The sequence below is a fragment of the Lontra canadensis genome, unplaced genomic scaffold (assembly GCF_010015895.1).
Source record: "Lontra canadensis isolate GAN:19392208 unplaced genomic scaffold, GSC_riverotter_1.0 scaffold116, whole genome shotgun sequence".
Taxonomy (NCBI): Eukaryota; Metazoa; Chordata; class Mammalia; order Carnivora; family Mustelidae; genus Lontra; species Lontra canadensis.
The window spans coordinates 3286545-3303242 of record NW_022631110.1 but is presented as its reverse complement, the minus strand read 5'-3'; the positions used below and the strand labels follow the sequence as shown (position 1 = coordinate 3303242).

The following is a 16698-nucleotide window of genomic DNA, read 5'->3' as shown; positions in this document are numbered from 1 at the left end:
GACCCGCAACATGGAAAATACTGCTTATTGTGTCTTTGATGCTTCAAGCAAGTGTCCCATTTTGTGTGTGAAAATCCTTTATGTTTAAAAATGCTCTCAACCACAGGAAACAAACGGAGAGCTGCTGGAGGGAAAGTCTGGGGGGGATGGGGTAGCTGGGGGATGGGCATTAAGGAGGGCCCTTGGTGGAATGAGCACTGGGTGTTCTGCGCAATTGGTGAACCACTGAACTCTGCCTGTGAGACTAATGATACACTGTATGGTAATTAATTGAATTTAAATTTAAAAACTCTTTCGTGGCTGCAGCAAGGGGCACTGGAGGGGGAAGCGGGGGTGGGGCTCCCAGCGGGCCGCGGGCGGGAGCAGGGCAGCAGGGAGGGCCGGGCTGCACCCCACCTCGGTGTGGGTCGGCCTGCACAGCACAGCGGCGTGCCAGGGCCGCGTGGGCGAGAGGAAGCTGGAGCGTGTGCGGGGTGGCCTGGACCTCTGCTCTCGGCTCTGTGCTGCCCGGGCTGAAAAAGCTGGACCCGGCACCCCCCACCCCACCCCACCCCCGGGCTGCTGCTGCGCTGGCTGCTCGCCTTCCCGCGGCGCCCGCCGGGACCTGCTGTGGTGCCTGCACCATGCCTGGGCCCCGCCCGAGGGGCGAGACCTGTGCGCAGCATCTGACCGAATATGTGACAATGTGGGCTCGGACTGGAGAAGACTGCCCCCCCCCACCTGAAAACCGTGTGACGCCACGATCGATGCCATCCTGGGGAACCGGCCCGCTACCCAGCAGAGCCGGTGAGGGAGTCACTGAGACTAGAAGCGCACAGAGACGGAGGTGGTGGCAGTGTGTCACCTGGTGAGGGCGCTCTGGGCCCCCCAGCTGAACGACCTCCCCGCGGAGGGTTGGGGGGTTGCACACCCCGAGACAGAGAACGCTGTGGGCAGTAGAGGTGGCCGCACCAGCAGCACTGACTGTGACATCCTGGGACTCGGATGGGCCCTCCCTGGGCGCTCCTGGTGACCCAGCTGCTCTCCTCCAGGGGCCCGAGGGCATCTGCACAGCCCAAACTTGGGTTCCCCAACCAAGGCTGACAAAGTGTTTTCCCAGTGCCAGTGCTCTGAAGACCTAGCAGTGAGCCAGGACAAGGGACCCCAGTGCTCAGGGCGCTGCTGGCTTCTCCGTGACAGCTGGCATTCATCGAGCACTTACTCTGTGCCCAGTGGGGCTTTGGGTGCAAGACACATGCTCTTGTTTATTCCTCCTGCCCAGCCCTGAGAGGGGGGGAGTCTGTTGTCCCATGAAATGCATCCCTGCGAGAGTTGGGATCCCTGGCCAGCAGGAGAAGGACCTTCCAAAGCAGCGGTTATCGGTGCTGCGGATCTGCAGGTGCAGACCTGGGCCGAGGTCAGGGGCTGGAGCGAGTCCGAAGCAGTGGGAGAGCTGGGCGGAGAACCGAGGTTGTCGGGCTCCAGGGCCCACGCTGTGCCCACTGACTCATGCTCTTGCTGCCACAGCTGGCCAGAGGCTTTGAGGCCGTTGGTGTAGACCTGTACACCAGGGCACGTGGCGTGGGGAAACCTGTGGGCTCACAGCCCTTGAGTGTGTTAAGAAGGTTTGTGAGCTTTGTGAGGACACCCTAAAGTACTCCGGGGTGACTGAAACCCGGTCAGCGCTCTATGAATGTTAGTATTTAGAAATATTAGGACTTCTGTGATGCCACAGTTTGTTACTATCTCGTATCAAAATCCCCGTTCTTATAATAGATTTAGCAAGGGAGCTGGATCCTGTAATTTTAAAAAGTGGTCTTCCTGCTTCTAAGGTAATCTTATTAAAGCTTAGGCCTTGACAGTGGAAAGCACCATAATACAAAGAATTTCCCATTCCTCTTGAGGATTAATTCATTTCTCATAGTCTCGAAAGTCCGCTTGCGGTCCGTCTCGGGACTCCTTGTGGCTTCCCTTCGGCCGAACCGGAACAGGGTAGCTGGACTTCGCAGCAGCTCCAGGAGCCACTAACAAGGGGAGCGTTTGCCCTCAGCAGACTGGTCCGCTAGAGGCCACCTGTGACCAGCTGTGCACCTGCTGGTCTCTGAGACGCGTCTGGGAGCCAAGTGGCCCTCCCTGGTTCAGGTCTTCCACCTCTGACCTTGAGAGAGCCCCGCGTGATGTCCTACCATGCCACCTGGCCCGTCGGTTGCGGAGGCCCTGGCCACTCTGTCCTGCTAAGCTGCAGGCCAGCCTCGGAGCCCCTGCACGCCTTGGGCAAGTCCACACCGACGCCAGGCCCTGTGCTGGGAGCTGGGGCCGTAATAGGAAATGAGAGAGAAGTGGCCCTGCTCTGTGGACCCCACGCACCTGGCCTCGAGCCCGAGTGCTAATAAGCAGCTCACAAGCTCGGGGTGCTGCTGAGGTGCTGAGCCGGTCCCAAGCCCAAACCCGTGCGGCCTGGCCTTGGGCCGTGCCCTGTGCGTTTGCCCACCCGCCAGCACCCCTGCCTCTTCAGGCCTCGGGACAGAGCTAGTTCTGTGGATAGTAGACACGTCCACATGGGCAGTAGGTGTCAGTGGCTCGGCTAACGGCTGGCTTTGGGAGGTAGGTCTTCTGAAAAATGTGTCCCTGTTTCTTGAACAGAGGCAGATTTCAGACAGAGGGCCTTCCATTTCTTCGTGGTTTATGATCTGAATTCCTGGAACGTGTAAATGCCAAACAGCCTCACATCCCCCCTGTATCCCCCTGAATGCTCTCCCCGCTGAGCGGAGCCCCAGTCCTCCTTCACACCACGTGTTCTGATAGAGGCTTCCAAGACCTGTGACTTCTGCACCGCGGATCTTCCAGGGCTGGCGAGTGGACAGGCCTCGGGGTGAACTTGCACAAGAAGTTGCCCCCGGGAGATGGTGGCTCAGAGCCCGGCGGAAGCTCCCGTCTGCTCAGGTCCCACGTCAGCGGCCGGGAGACTTCTGCCCTGACCAGCGCCACGCCAGACGCTGAGGCCTGACAACAGGACAAGCCTGATGTGCCCTCGGGAAGCACACGGTTTCCCCTGCTTGGTGAAACAGAAGGAAAAGAGTAGCAAAAGCAAACATACGTGTATAGCGAAAGCACAAATACTGACATGGGCACTGGAAACAAAGATAAACGACTCTTTAATGAGCAAGCCAGCCATCACTCTGCATGACTTGCAGAGATGAAGTCAAATAGGTCTGTACAGAAGAACCTGCTTACTTCGGTATCTTCTCCGCCAAGATCTTGCAGAAAAATCTGGCAAGGACTGAAGTAAAATTTTCTTGTGTGTACAACATACAGAAGTTTTTTTTTTTTCTCCACTAATTCAGAATGTGGGCCTACAAGAGAAATAGTCAGCCATCCCATGGTACCCATTCGCCTGTGGATGGACACAGGGGCTGCTTCCGTATCTTGGCTGTTGTAAGGAAGGGTACAGTAAACAGGCGGGAGCATGTATCTCTTTGAATTGATGTTTTCATTTTCTTTGGGTAAATACCCGGCATGGGAATTGCCAGAGAGTAACGGCAGCTCTCTTTTTAACTTACTGAGGACCGTCTATGCTGTTTTCCAGACTGGCTGTGCCAGTGCGCGTTCCCACCAACAGCAAGCAACAGTTTCTTTTTCTCCACAGCCTCACAAACACTGATTTTTGACCTTTTTGGTAATAGCCAGTCTGACAGGTGTGAGGATCCCAAGATCTTGTGGACACCACAGCCATAGTCCACTCATTATACGGTTACACCTGTGTGTCTGCACAGCTGTTCAGAATTGCCACTAATTCAGGTCCTCCCACTGATGACAATTTAATGAGATTTTTACTATGAAGTTAGTTGGGAATTCATTCTTTGAGGTTTCTTTCAGAAAATATCAAAAAGATCCGTTTTAATCATTGACTCGGGTGCTTGAATTCTTACTTTAGAATCAGAGTTTGTTGTGGAAATGAACTGACTGATACACTCTGAAGGTAACAGATGGGTGGGCGCGAGAAAGATTGGAGATCGAAGCCTTTTATGGCACAGGCTGATGTCCGGTTCAATCAGATGTGACGGGGACCTGTTAGTGATCTTAACTGTCATGAGCATCCTTGGAAGTACGTTGGAAGGGACCAACACACGTTCTGTGCTCTTCTGTAAGTAGGCACAGTGGAGCGTAGAAAACAACAGAAGGCAGGATGGCTCGGCCTAGAGTTAAATTTGTTGTCTTCCTCGAGAAGAACCAACTGGAATGCAGCTGTACAGCAACTTTTGATAATGAGATTGGGGGAACAGAATAGCACGGGTGATTACACGTAGAATGTGTGCATCGTGTCTGACACTAGATCTGTCCATCCAGAAGAGGGGAGGCCCTGCCTATGTGGTTTGTATTAAGAGCATTTTCTTGATCTTCAGTTCTCATCTGGGCTACAGAAAGAGCTTGGTTTCCTGAGAAGCTAATGAAGGATCATGTGGGAGGGCACTTCTCTGGGGTACTGGACATGGTGTAGAAGCCTTTGTAAATTCCAACATTAAAGGGGGACAGGATCTCCAAAAGCTGAGGCTACGGAGTTCCCTATGAGCTGTACTTTTAAAATTTTTTGGATTCCATTTCCTAAAATCATGATGTGAATATATGAATAACGGAGAATTCTACCCTTTGAAAGTAGTTACTTGGTGAAAGTTACATAACCTAAGGAATGTGAACTACCTGGTACACACACAATGTTATTTGTAAATTTTAAAATGGCAGGACAACGTTTAGGCTCTGATGGGGCTCCACCACAAGTTGTGTGGTTTTTTATCTTGTTGCTTTGCCTTCTTCAGTATGAGTATGACCACGATGTGAACGGCGATAGGGTCGTGCTGGGGAAAGGCACGTATGGGATCGTGTTTGCTGGAAGAGACCTGAGCAACCAGGTGCGCATAGCCATCAAGGAAATCCCAGAGAGAGACAGCAGGCAAGTCAGCGCGGGCCTTCCTCGTTCTCAGGTGCCACCTCCACACCCAACCCCCGCTGCCCAGCACTGACAGCACAGCAGACTTAAAAATGAAGGCGTTGTGTCATCCAAAAATGGTAGAACAGTGATTTGCTTTTCTTCTTTGCATGTTATAAGTAGGTGGAGAAAACAGAACAAGTTTACTTGGGAGGCATGTGGATTGCCAAGAGTCATATTTTAAAAGAAAACTGTGGTTTTATTTCCACTCATCAACTAGGTCTAAAGTTGTACATTTTTACATAGATAGACGTTGGCAAATTTTTTTTAAATGTGACGCAGGGCTTTAATTCATAATGTAACAATTTTAAAGGGCGTTGACTTAATTCAGATGTATCATTACAGAAAATCAAATGTGCCGGAAAGAAAATCAGCTTTTTGCGAAATAGACTTCTTTTTTATACCCTGCCCTTTAACCTCACCCTCATCCATTTGGGGCTTTTTTTTTTTTTTAAACCACCACTGTTACTTAATATTTTTCCTAGTCTAATAGATATTCCTTTTTAAAATTCACACCCCCCCATTCTAGACAAGAACGTGCCAGTTTGACTGCCGAGTATTTTTGTAGAGAAGCTACGTACAGAGTAATGGCCACCACAGAAGAAAGAATAGCTCTGTCCTCCACAGGCGTGTTCAGATGATGTCTGCGTGTTGCCGTCAGTGCTGACACTGATGGACATGTGCAAAGTGCCTCCCATCCTGGTGGTCAGCGATGTTAGGGATGGGTTACAAGTGCCTTCTAGAAGCTGCAGGACCCTTCATCATTCATCTGTTCGTTTATTCACTTGTTCAGTTCGTCTGTCTTTTCATTTATGATATTTGAGCTCAAAGGCCAGGCCTGAAATGAACTCCTCTAGCTGCTTCTAAGGGTGGGAAAGATTAAATGACTTCTTCAAGGATGTGAGGAAAGAAGACTGGGATCCAGTCTCTTGAGTTCTTTGTCCAGTATTATGTGTCTTATGCTCATGCCAGATAAGGTGGTGCAGTTGTGTTTTAAGGGGAAATTGCTGGCATGGACCACCTCCTTTGACTGGTTGCAATAGTTAAGCTTTTCATTGCCCATAGATTTTCTGGGAATTTTAGAGCCGGATGGGGACCTTAGAGACTATTTTTGTCCCGTTCCCTAATTGTAGAGCTGACCCTATGATGTTGGGCACCTTCTCTTGGCCAGATTCTGGGCCAGCCCTGGGGGCCGACAGGTGACGAGGATGCTGTCACAAAGGCAGGGTGCTCCTGGCTTGGTAGGGAATGAGGATACCTTGCCTGGGGGTCAAAGTGATGAGTGCCACAACGCGAGGGGGGCGGGTACACAGAATGCTTGCAGAAGAGAGAAGAGGAATCACTTTTCCTGGGTGAGTTGTGATAAGTTTGAGGAAATAAATCCTCTTCGAGCAGGTCTTTGAGTGAGGAGTCGCAGTTCATCTGGCAGAAAAGGGGAGGCCAGTGCATTCTATGCTGAGGAAAAAACCAGAGCTGTTAAAGCACAAGATGTATTCAGAGAACAACAAATTACCTGCTGTGACTTGAAGGTGGGGTGGGGGTGGGGTGCTCTTAAGATGAGGGAAAATTTTCAAAAGATGTAGTCTGGTTTGAGTTTGAAGGTCTTCCTGTGCCATGTTAAGCAAAATGGTCTTGATGTGGACTTGACGAAGAGAAGTGATCTGATAAAGTGTGTTTCATGAAGAGGAAATACGGCCACCAAAGGAAAATAGACTAAAGAAACCAGATGCTGGTCTCGAAGGTCCATTAGGTAGCTCTTGCTATAGTGTAGACTGCATCTCTGGAACGAGGCCGGAAGGCAGCTGAAGATAGAACCTTCCAGAACATCTCTCTTCATGAGAGGCAGAGGAAGAGGGCCTGCTCAGAGAGGCAAAGGATAGTAGGAGCATTGAGACCCTCACACGAGCAGTCATTCACCGGATAGCCCCTGCACACCGGGCATGCCAGTGGGTGCCCGAGACCCGAAACACACCTTGGCCTTCCGCAGCCCTGTGTGGCCCATGTTACTGTCCCCTGTTCTACAGATGGGAAGCTGCGTACTCTCATGGGAGCCAAGGGAAAGACTGTTTCCAGAAGGAAGGGCTGGCCAGCCGCAGGGCCAGCACTGGTGCAGTGCCATGTAGACCCCAGGCCCCAAGGATCTGGCAGGTGACCCTGGCTTTGCTTTCCTTGCTAGGTACTCGCAGCCTCTGCATGAGGAGATAGCCCTGCACAAGTACCTCAAACACCGCAATATTGTTCAGTACCTGGGCTCCGTTTCGGAGGACGGCTACATTAAGATATTTATGGAGCAGGTGCCTGGGGGTGAGTAGTCCCTAGTATTGCGGTCTCATACACGGGAAAGCACTGATGACACGATAATGGGAACGTCGTCCTCCATCTTTCCATTTAAAAAGTGACAGACCTTTTAGAGGCGGGAGAGCATTCAGAGGAGTTGGATACCAACTTTTCAATGTCACACACATAGGCTGTTTGTTGTTTAATTCAGTCATTAAATATTCATTGAGGATCTACTGAGTGCCAGCCACTGGGCTGAGCGCTGGACACAGGGGAATAAAACATAGTCTCCAGCCTTGTAGCCCTCACAGTCTAGGCATTGAAGGATAACTTGGAGATGAGGGGATAGCGGTTTTAAAAATGACACTGCATGGGGCACCTGGGTGGCTCAGTGGGTTAAAGCCTCTGCTTTTGGCTCAGGTCATGATCCCAGGGTCCTGGGATCGAGCCCCGCATTGGGCTCTCTGCTCGGTGGGAAACCTGCTTCCCTTCCTCTCTCTCTCTTTCTGCCTGCCTCTCTGCCTACTTGTGATCTGTCAAATAAATAAAATCTTTTAAAAAATAAAAATAAAAATGACACTGCAAAATAACATGTTTACTGTGACATCCTACCCCCAGTGCCTTAGCCACAAAATTCCCCCCGTTTGGGCGGTATCATGGCGGGGAGCATGGGGAAGGATTCCTCTGACCTACAGCCAGAATGTCTAGCTTGAGTTGGTCCCTCCATCTGCAAGCTGTGGGAGCTCAGGCAAATTCTTTACCTCTGTACCCCCTCAGTTTTCTGACTGAATAGATGAATTATAAAATTGGAGTAATAATATTTACTCTAATGCGTGGCTCTGCAATAATTATTGGAGCGATAAAGACCCTAGCTCAGTGGGTTGTTGGATGGATCAAATGAGATAGCGTATGTGAAGCTTTTAAAATGGTGCCTGGCAGAGAGCAAGAGCTCAAGAAATGTTCATTTAAAAAATAATAATAAATTAATAATGATGATCTGAGTCCAAACACAAAACCTTCAGTTAGAAATCTGTATTCAGGGGCGCCTGGGTGGTTCAGTGGGTTAAAGCCTCTGCCTTCGGCTCAGGTCATGATCCCAGGGTCCAGGGATCGAGCCCTGCATCGGGCTCTCTGCTCCCCAGGGGGTCTGCTTCCCCCTCTCTCTGCCTCTCTACTTGTGATCTCTCTCTGTCAAATAAATAAAATCTTAAAAAAAAATCTGTATCGAGGGGCATCTGGGTGGCGCAGTCGGTTAAGCATCCAACTCTTGGTTTCGGCTCGGGTCATGAGATCGAGCCCCACGTCAGGTTCCGCTCTCAGCGTGGAGTCTGCTTGGGATTCTTCTCTCTCCCTCTCCATCTGCCCTTCCAGCTCATACTCACTCGTGTGCGTGCACAGGCTTACTCTCTCCCTCTCTAAAACAAATTAATATTTTATAAAGAAGAAATCTATACTCATTCCTTCCTTTATAACCAACAGTTATTAAGAGTCTACCGTTCTATCAAGAGCCTAACTGTATATCATGAGCCAGACAGTGGGCTAGATTTTGAAGGTTACATTAAGGATAAAATACAATTTCTTCTCTCAAGCTGCTCCTAGTCTAGCAAATATGTCAGTCGCTGTTCACATTGATCGATTTTTTCAAGGGTGAGGTTTAAGGATGACAACAGAATTAAACATGTGAACATCCTCTTTTACAGATGGGGAAACTGAGACATAGCAGCATTCTTTCTGCACTGTGTAAGGTGTCAGGCTGAAGCTGGCTGATGTCCAGGGGCTTGCACAGTGACCCCTGAAACACATGGTCAGAATACTGTGAAGGTTGCTTTTCTTTGAGCCCAAAGATTCATTGTCTTATAAAATAAGGGCAGGGGATGGGACGCCTGGGTGGCTCAGTTGGTTGGACGACTGCCTTCGGCTCAGGTCCTGATCCTGGAGTCCCGGGATCGAGTCCCGCATCGGGCTCCCGGCTCCACGGGGAGTCTGCTTCTCCCTCTGACCTTCTCCTCGCTCATGCTCTGTCTCACTGTCTCTCTCTCAAATCAATAAATAAAATCTTAAAAAATAAGGGCAGGGGTGTTAGGACAGTCCTGCCCCTGTGGCCCGGCACAGGAGACTTCTCTCGTTGAAGATGAACAGACCCAGCCTCCTCCGATCATAGTCTCTGTCTCCCTAAATGGCCCCTCATTCTGGTCCTGTCCACCTCTGAGTTGAGGACCAGGTATAAAATGGGCTTCAACCCAAGCTGAGTGGCCAGGACATTTGTGCCGTCCCTGCAGCAGGGGCCTGGCCTCCCCAGGCCGGAGCACCTCACCGTGCACTCTCCTCCTGACTTCGTGCAGCGTGATGGACTGTGTAAAGTCCAAGGGAGCCCCGCTGCATTTCAGAGGTCCCAAGGAGCTCCCGTTCACCCTCCCTCTGCCGCTCCTCCTCCGGCCGCATGGCACGCACGGCTGGGATCCGGCAACGGAGGGAGGAAAGAAGAGCAGGTAGCCACAGTGCAGCAATATTGGCTTGCTGGACTATGTGGACTGAGAAACCTCACCTCGCCTGGTTTCCGTGGAATCTTCAACACCCTGCTGAGTTTTCTGCTGTGTCTGCTTCCAGGGAGCCTTTCTGCTCTTTTGCGATCAAAATGGGGACCAGTGAAGGAGCCCACCATCAAGTTCTACACCAGGCAGATCCTGGAAGGCCTGAAGTATCTCCACGAGAACCAGATCGTGCACAGAGACATAAAGGTACTTGCTTGTTGGCGCCAATGAACCTTGTTGGTGCCTCCGGGACCCGCCGGCGGTGAGCTGACCTGAGGACGGCTCCGCTCAGAAGGGAAGGAGCTGAGCTCGGCCGTCCCCAGAGCGCCGCGCCTAGACTTGCTAGAGACTTGACACCGTTTCTTAAGGTCCAAGGCGTTTGATGTTCCTCCTTTTCTACAGGGTGATAACGTTCTGGTGAACACCTACAGCGGAGTGGTGAAGATCTCTGATTTCGGCACCTCCAAACGGCTTGCAGGAGTGAACCCGTGCACCGGGACTTTCGCTGGTAAGTGGGCCGGGGCTGGGGCGCGGGCAGCCGCGCTGGAGTCACGGTTCCCGAGCACAGTGTGGTCGGTAACGGAAGCCGACCATGTGTTGTCCCCAACTTCGGGGATTGGAACCTTATAATGGCGCACTGAGCCAGCGACCTGCGGCCGTGAGAGTGCCTCGCTGTCGTTGTCTTCAAAGGTTGGGTAGGTGGCGTGCTCTCCTTGAGGTTTTCTGAGGGATTCTAACCAGTCAGTGAAATAGCATCATCTTTTTTAAGTTCCTGTTGTGAGTAATTCTGCATCACAGTGGAGCTCACACAACTTGTGAGAGTGCTTTACTGGTCTGTCATAAAAACTGCCTGTTAGGGCGCCTGGGTGGCTCAGTGGGTTAAAGCCTCTGCCTTCGGCTCGGATCATGATCTCAGGGTCCTGGGATTGAGTCCCGCATCGGGCTCTCTGCTCAGTGGGGAGCCTGCTTCCTCCTCTCTCTGCCTGCCTCTCTGCCTACCTGTGATCTCTCTCTGTCAAATAAATAAAATCTTAAAAAAAAAAAAAAAACTGCCTGTTACCCTACTTCTGGTACCTCGTGCTTGGATACGGTTACCTTTCCAAGGGAAGCTGATCGTTCTGGGGCGGGGGGGTGGAATTGGTGGGGTTGAGGTGGGGGGTGAGGGGTTGGATTTTCTTCTCCAGTGTGTCCGTGACGGACCCACGGAAGCGGCGAGAGGGACAGGACTCCGAGCGGTCCGAAATGACCAGCTAGCTTTCCGTTTACAAGACCAGAGCATCAAGTGGGGTTCGAAAAGCTACCGGTGGCTTTTTTAAAATTCTTGCTTCAAAGGAACTGGTCCCTGGAAAGAAGTACTGATTTTGAAAAAGGAAAGGTTTGTGGTCCTGTAAGGTATGATAAAAGGATCACGAAGATCCTGCTTGAGGGAATTAAGAAACACTGCGTAGGGCGCCTGGGTGGCTCAGTGGGTTAAGCCTCTGCCTTCGGCTCAGGTCATGATCTCAGGGTCCTGGGATCGAGGCCTGCATCGGGCTCTCTGCTCAGCGGGGAGCCTGCTTTCTCCTCTCTCTCTCTCTGCCTGCCTCTCTGCATACTTGTGATCTCTCTCTCTCTGTTTCAAATAAATAAATAAAATCTTAAATAAATAAATAAATAAAAAAGAAACACTGCGTAGACTCTGCTGGTTCTGGAGGGAGCTAGGGAAGCGGCAGGGCCCTTCTCTGCCCTTGGGGCACCGAGCTCTGGAGCAGACTTGGCCTCGGCTTTAGTGCATAATGTCTCAGCTTTGAAAAAACTTCTCCTCAACAAGGGGTTTGTTGTATGACAACCGCTGGACGCCCACGGTGGAGACATACTCTGTATCTAAAGAGAACTTTGATTTCTCAGGAATGACGTCTCCATTGTAACAGGGGAAGAGGTATGCGCACCTCAGAGTGGGAAATGTCACCCCAGGGACTCTGCCAGAACCTTACAGAGTGTGTTGAATTTTCATTTATTGTTTCTGATGTAAAGATGCACGTATCAACGTGTGTGAGTACGTACGTATGTATGACTGCCGTGTTTTTTTATTACCCTAACTGAAAATGACTTCTTTCCTCCTCTTTGGAAGCCAGCAGTTAGCTTGGCAGTATGTAGCAGGAGGGTCTCTGATATGACAAGGAGTTATTTCAAAACATAAACCCCCTGACAATTTACCTCATAATTAGCATCCCCAAGGAGAAGAAAAAATTCACAAAGAAAATGCATGTATAATCCATTATCGCATATATTTTCCCAAGTAATTGGCTTGAGGAGGCATGCATTCTGCATTGCAAAATAATGCAGGGGTGTTTGGGGGATAATAAAGAAGGGGTCTCATTTTGGGTAGGAAATTCCCCTGCATATCATTACTCTTTGCAACACAGAGCGGTTCTGTCCAGAAGTCTCGGGTGGTTCCTGCAGAGCCCCACTTAGATGCCTGGGGACATGGCGGGGCTTTTCCGTGCAAATGTCCGGAGGCTGGTAGAGCCTGGAAGGGGAGCCAGAGGCTCAGGCAACTTGTGGCCCCGAAGCCTCTCTTCCTGTGTTCCTCTGAAGGGTTTTCATTCTAGGTATAAGCCAGCTAGAATGGGAGGAAGGGCTTTATGGCTAGAGTCAGCCCCCCTTTGCTGCTGGGGTTTTTTTTTTTTTAACAGCTTTATTGGGGGTATAAAATGCACCCGTTTGAAGTGCACAATCCACTGGTTTCTCATAAATTTCCCGAGTTGTACAGCCTTAGCCACGGTCCAATTTTTGAACATTTCCATCACTCCAAAAAGGTCCCCGTGCCACCTTGTAGTCAGCCCCCGTCCCCACCCCAGCCCCAGGTGACCACGGATGTCCTCTCTGTAGAGATTCGCCTGCTCTGGAGAGTTCATACAGATGGAAGAGTGCGCAGTCCTATCTGTCCAGCTGCTGTCACTTTGCATAATCTGTTCCAGGTCCATCCACGCTGGGCCGCTTGTCAGTACTTCGGACCTCTGAATGGTATTCCAGGGTGTGGGTAGACCGTGTTTTGTTCATCCGTCTGTCATTCAGTGGTCATTGAGATTATTTCCGCTCTTTGACTATCGTGAACGATTCTGCTGTGAACAGTCAAGGACAAACCTTTGTGCAGACCTGAGTTTCCGTCCCTCTCGGGTAGATGCCTAGGAGTGGCTCTTGGGACAGGAACTCTGTTCCAGTCTGTGGCTGTGAACGTCCTTGGTTCAAATTCTGGCTCATCCACTTGCTTGCTCGCTGTGTGACTTGGGGCACGTTCCTTCACGTCTCTGTGCCATACGTAGTTTCTTCATAAATAAGACGGAGGTGCTCCCAGTACTACCTCAGAGGGTTTTTATGAAGATCAAATAAGTTAATATTGGCGAAGTGCTTTGACCAGTACCTGACTCACAGCCAGTGCAATGGAAGTATTTGTTAATAAAAAAAATACTAATTTATACTTAGAAGTCCCAGGTGATTAGGGCTGAGAGGAGCCTTTGAGAGAATCAGGTTTCTGTGGGTAACTAATATGTTCAACCTGTCAAACCTAGAGGCTGTAATCATAAAAGTCATCTCATCTTTTTTTTTTCCAAAAGATTTTATTTATTTATTTGACAGAGAAAGAGAGACCAAAAGCACAGGGAGCAGCAGGCTGTGGGAGAGGGAGAAGCAAAGTCCCTGCTCAGCAGGGAGACCGAAGCAGGGCTTGATCCCAGGACCTTGGGATCCTGACCTGAGCCAAAGGTAGATGCTTAACCGACTGAGCCCCCCAGGCGCCCCAAAAGCCCTCTTCTCTCTGTCTCCTACTGCCCTCTATATCCTGTCCAGGGCAGGAGTCCCCTCCTGAGTCTGCCAGCCATCCTGAGACAATGGAGAGAAAGTCTTAATGGCCCTCGGAGAAGCAAACAGTCCGAATTGGATAACTGAAAGGGGTCCTGCTGGTACACTTGTCAGCGCCCTGGTCCTCGTTCCAGGGGACCGCGCTCTTCCCCTGTCGCGGCGGGTCTAGCAGCAAGTCAGCTTGGAGTCTTACCTTTTCTCCCCCAACTCCCACCTCCTGCCCTGCTCCCCAGCTGGGAACACTTCCCTGAGGAGTCCGTCTGACTGTAGCTCCCACGTCCTGGGCAGAGACCTGTCCTTTGGCCGACTGCCCGCTGCCCCCCACCACTTTCACGCCTCACATTGTGTTCACTCCTCCATTTTTTTTTCTCCCGAGGGATTCAGGCCATAGGAGATGGCCCTTGAGAAGGATTCCTTTTAAAAAGACCCCAGGTGCACCTGGCTGGCTCAGTCGGTTGAGCGGCCAACTCTTGATTTCCGCTCAGGTCATGATCTCAGGGTCGTGAGACTGAGCCCTGCTTAGAGCTCTGCACTGGGCGTAGAGACTGCTTAAGATTAATTTTCTCTCTTTCTCTCTCTCTCTCTCAAAAAAAAAAAACAAAAACCCAAAAACCAAAAAAACCCAAAAGCCTAGAACAGTATTTCTGCAGTGGGCCCCACGTCTGGTGTCCATGGCTCATGCATCTTTCCCCAGCTCTCAAGAGGGCACAGTGATAGCCCTAGACCTCACGGGCAGATGCTCTGAGCTGCTTTTCCTCCCACGGGAAACAGTCCCACGTGCAGCTCGCCAGCAGGGGACACACACACAGCTCTGTGAGGGGACCGGCCAGGAGCCCTCAGAAGCTTTGGGGTAGGACAATGTGGTGTCCCCTCCTTCCAGGCCCTTCCTTGGGCAGGGCAACCGACATGGGCCCTGGGGCCCCAGGAAGCACCTTATTTCTTTTTTCTGTACTTCATTAATAGGAAACAGCTTTGAAACTTTGGGCTTGGGTTCGATATTTTCCAGGGCCTGTAGACAATGCTGACGTGTGACGGTCCTGAGCGAGTGCTGAGTTGCTGCGTCGCCACTGGGCACAGCCCTAACCCGACTCCTTTACTGAGAGGGTAGCTCCCCCTGGCACAGCAGTGTCTAAAGAAGTAACTTTCAACACCCCCCACCTCCAGACTCTCCTCTCTCCACCTTCTTAACCCCTTGATCCAGGTGGAATGCCCCTGGGCTGGGGGCCTGCATGCGATGTGTGTAACAGGTTGTGTGAGACCTTCTTGGAAACATGGACCTGTCGATGATCTCTTGCCCTGTGCCATGGTGTCTGGCTTTTATCTCAGCACCTCGATCAAAACTTCTAAATTATTGCCCTGTGCCATGCATTTTCTCCTGTTTGGGCTGTTGTCTACGAGCCCCCAATTGATTTTATGTCCCCAGGGGCCTGGGTCAGTGCCTGCTGCTCTCCTGTCACCACGTTTTGAACTCTGCACCCCTGCTCGGGTCATAGCTGGCTGGCCGATCGAGTGACCTGTGTGTGGGCACACCCTGGGGGGACATGCACTTTAGAAAGGACATGATGCCCTTAAGAGAGCCAGACGAAAGGCAAGCAAGTTTCCTAGCATTAATGCATTAATCAGAGGCCTACCCGCCCTGCCCCACCGTACCCCGCCACACCCTAGCTGGCATTTTTACTTGGTTTCTCGACGGAAGCCATTTTGGTGCAGCTGACGCACACTGCTTGGGGACAGTCCCTTGACTACTTGAAAGAGTTGTGTGGCTCTGTCTCTGTTGGATGTTTACTGTGAGTGGATGCTTTTTCTAGGAGTACGGTAGTCAGTGAAATGGAGCACCCAGTTTTCTGTGACTGCTCTCCACCTTCCAGTTACATGGGAACGAGTCACATCAGGGCTTCGGAAATCCTTACATCGAGTCTGCTTTTGTTCAGGCTGCATTTGTTTCGCTTGTGCTCCTGCTGGATTCTTTGTATCTGTCAGCGATGTCATGGTGAATGGCTCCAGATGTGCAGAGAGAAGAGCTCAGTTCTCCCCTACCTTCTCTGAGCCTCATTTGTCTCCTGTCTAAAATGGGAATCACAGTACATAGTGCCTCTGTGCTGCCTCACTGAGTTGTGAGAGTCACAGAGACCGCGTGAGGCAGTGATGTTCTGTAAGCTGTTGAGTACTAACAGGAAGTCAGGCCAGCAGTCTTCAAGATGGCTGCCAGTGGCCTCCACCTCCTGCCGTTCACAGCCCTCTGTAATCCCCTCCTCTTGAACGAGGGCTGGACTTAGTGACTCACTTCTAATGAACAGATGAAAGCAGAGTGGCAATGTGTGACCTGGAGGCTAGGTCAGAAAAGAGGATGGCTTCCTTCTTGCTTGCTGTCTTTGGGTCACTTGCTGTGGGGGGAAGCCATGTCTTAAAGATCCCATGTGGTGAGAGACTAAAGCTTCTTTCCAAACCCCACCTGAGCTTGGAAGTGGATCCTCCAGCTCCATTCTGGGTTTCAGAGGACTACAGCCCAGCAGAGAACTGGGCTAGAGCCTCCTGAGAGACTCTGGGCCGGATCCACCCAACCCAGCTGTTCCTGGGTTCTGACCCTTAGACACTGTGAGAGTTTAACTCTTGTTTTAAGCTCTTAACATTTTGGGGTAATTTATTACATAACAATAAATAACTAATATGGACGTCATTGCTAAGTCCCTACCTTTATAAAGGGTGATGTTCACTGTGTTTCCATACAAAGAAAATCTCGAAGTTTAGCATGAGGCCAACTTATCCTCCAGTTTTGAAAACAGTTGTGCCGAAGTGGACAGGTATTTGACCAGTGTCAATAAACCATTGCAGTTTCGTTGGGTGATATTTTCCATGTTGCATAACTTTGTAAAAGTATATTCTCTTGCTCTTTTAAGAATTAACTTTTAGGGGAGCCTGGATGGCTCTGGTGGAAGACCATGCAATTCTTGATCTTGAGGTCATGAGTTTGAGCCCCATGTTGGGGTAGAGATGACTTAAAAATAAATTTTAGGGGCACCTGGGTGGCTCAGTGGGTTAAAGCCTCTGCCTTCGGCTCAGGTCATGATCCCGGGGTCCTGGGATCAA

General features: G+C 50.7%; 1 protein-coding gene across 1 annotated transcript in view; it reads left to right on the top strand.

Annotated features, from left to right (window-relative positions):
* MAP3K15 (mitogen-activated protein kinase kinase kinase 15) overlaps positions 1-16698 on the top strand; it is a 117650-nt gene that overhangs the window by 87761 nt on the left and 13191 nt on the right. Inside the window, exons 15-18 of the mRNA XM_032840732.1 lie at positions 4794-4927; positions 7140-7267; positions 9848-9978; positions 10174-10279. Of these exons, the coding sequence (XP_032696623.1) occupies positions 4794-4927; positions 7140-7267; positions 9848-9978; positions 10174-10279 (499 nt within the window). The remainder of the gene's footprint in view (positions 1-4793; positions 4928-7139; positions 7268-9847; positions 9979-10173; positions 10280-16698) is intronic.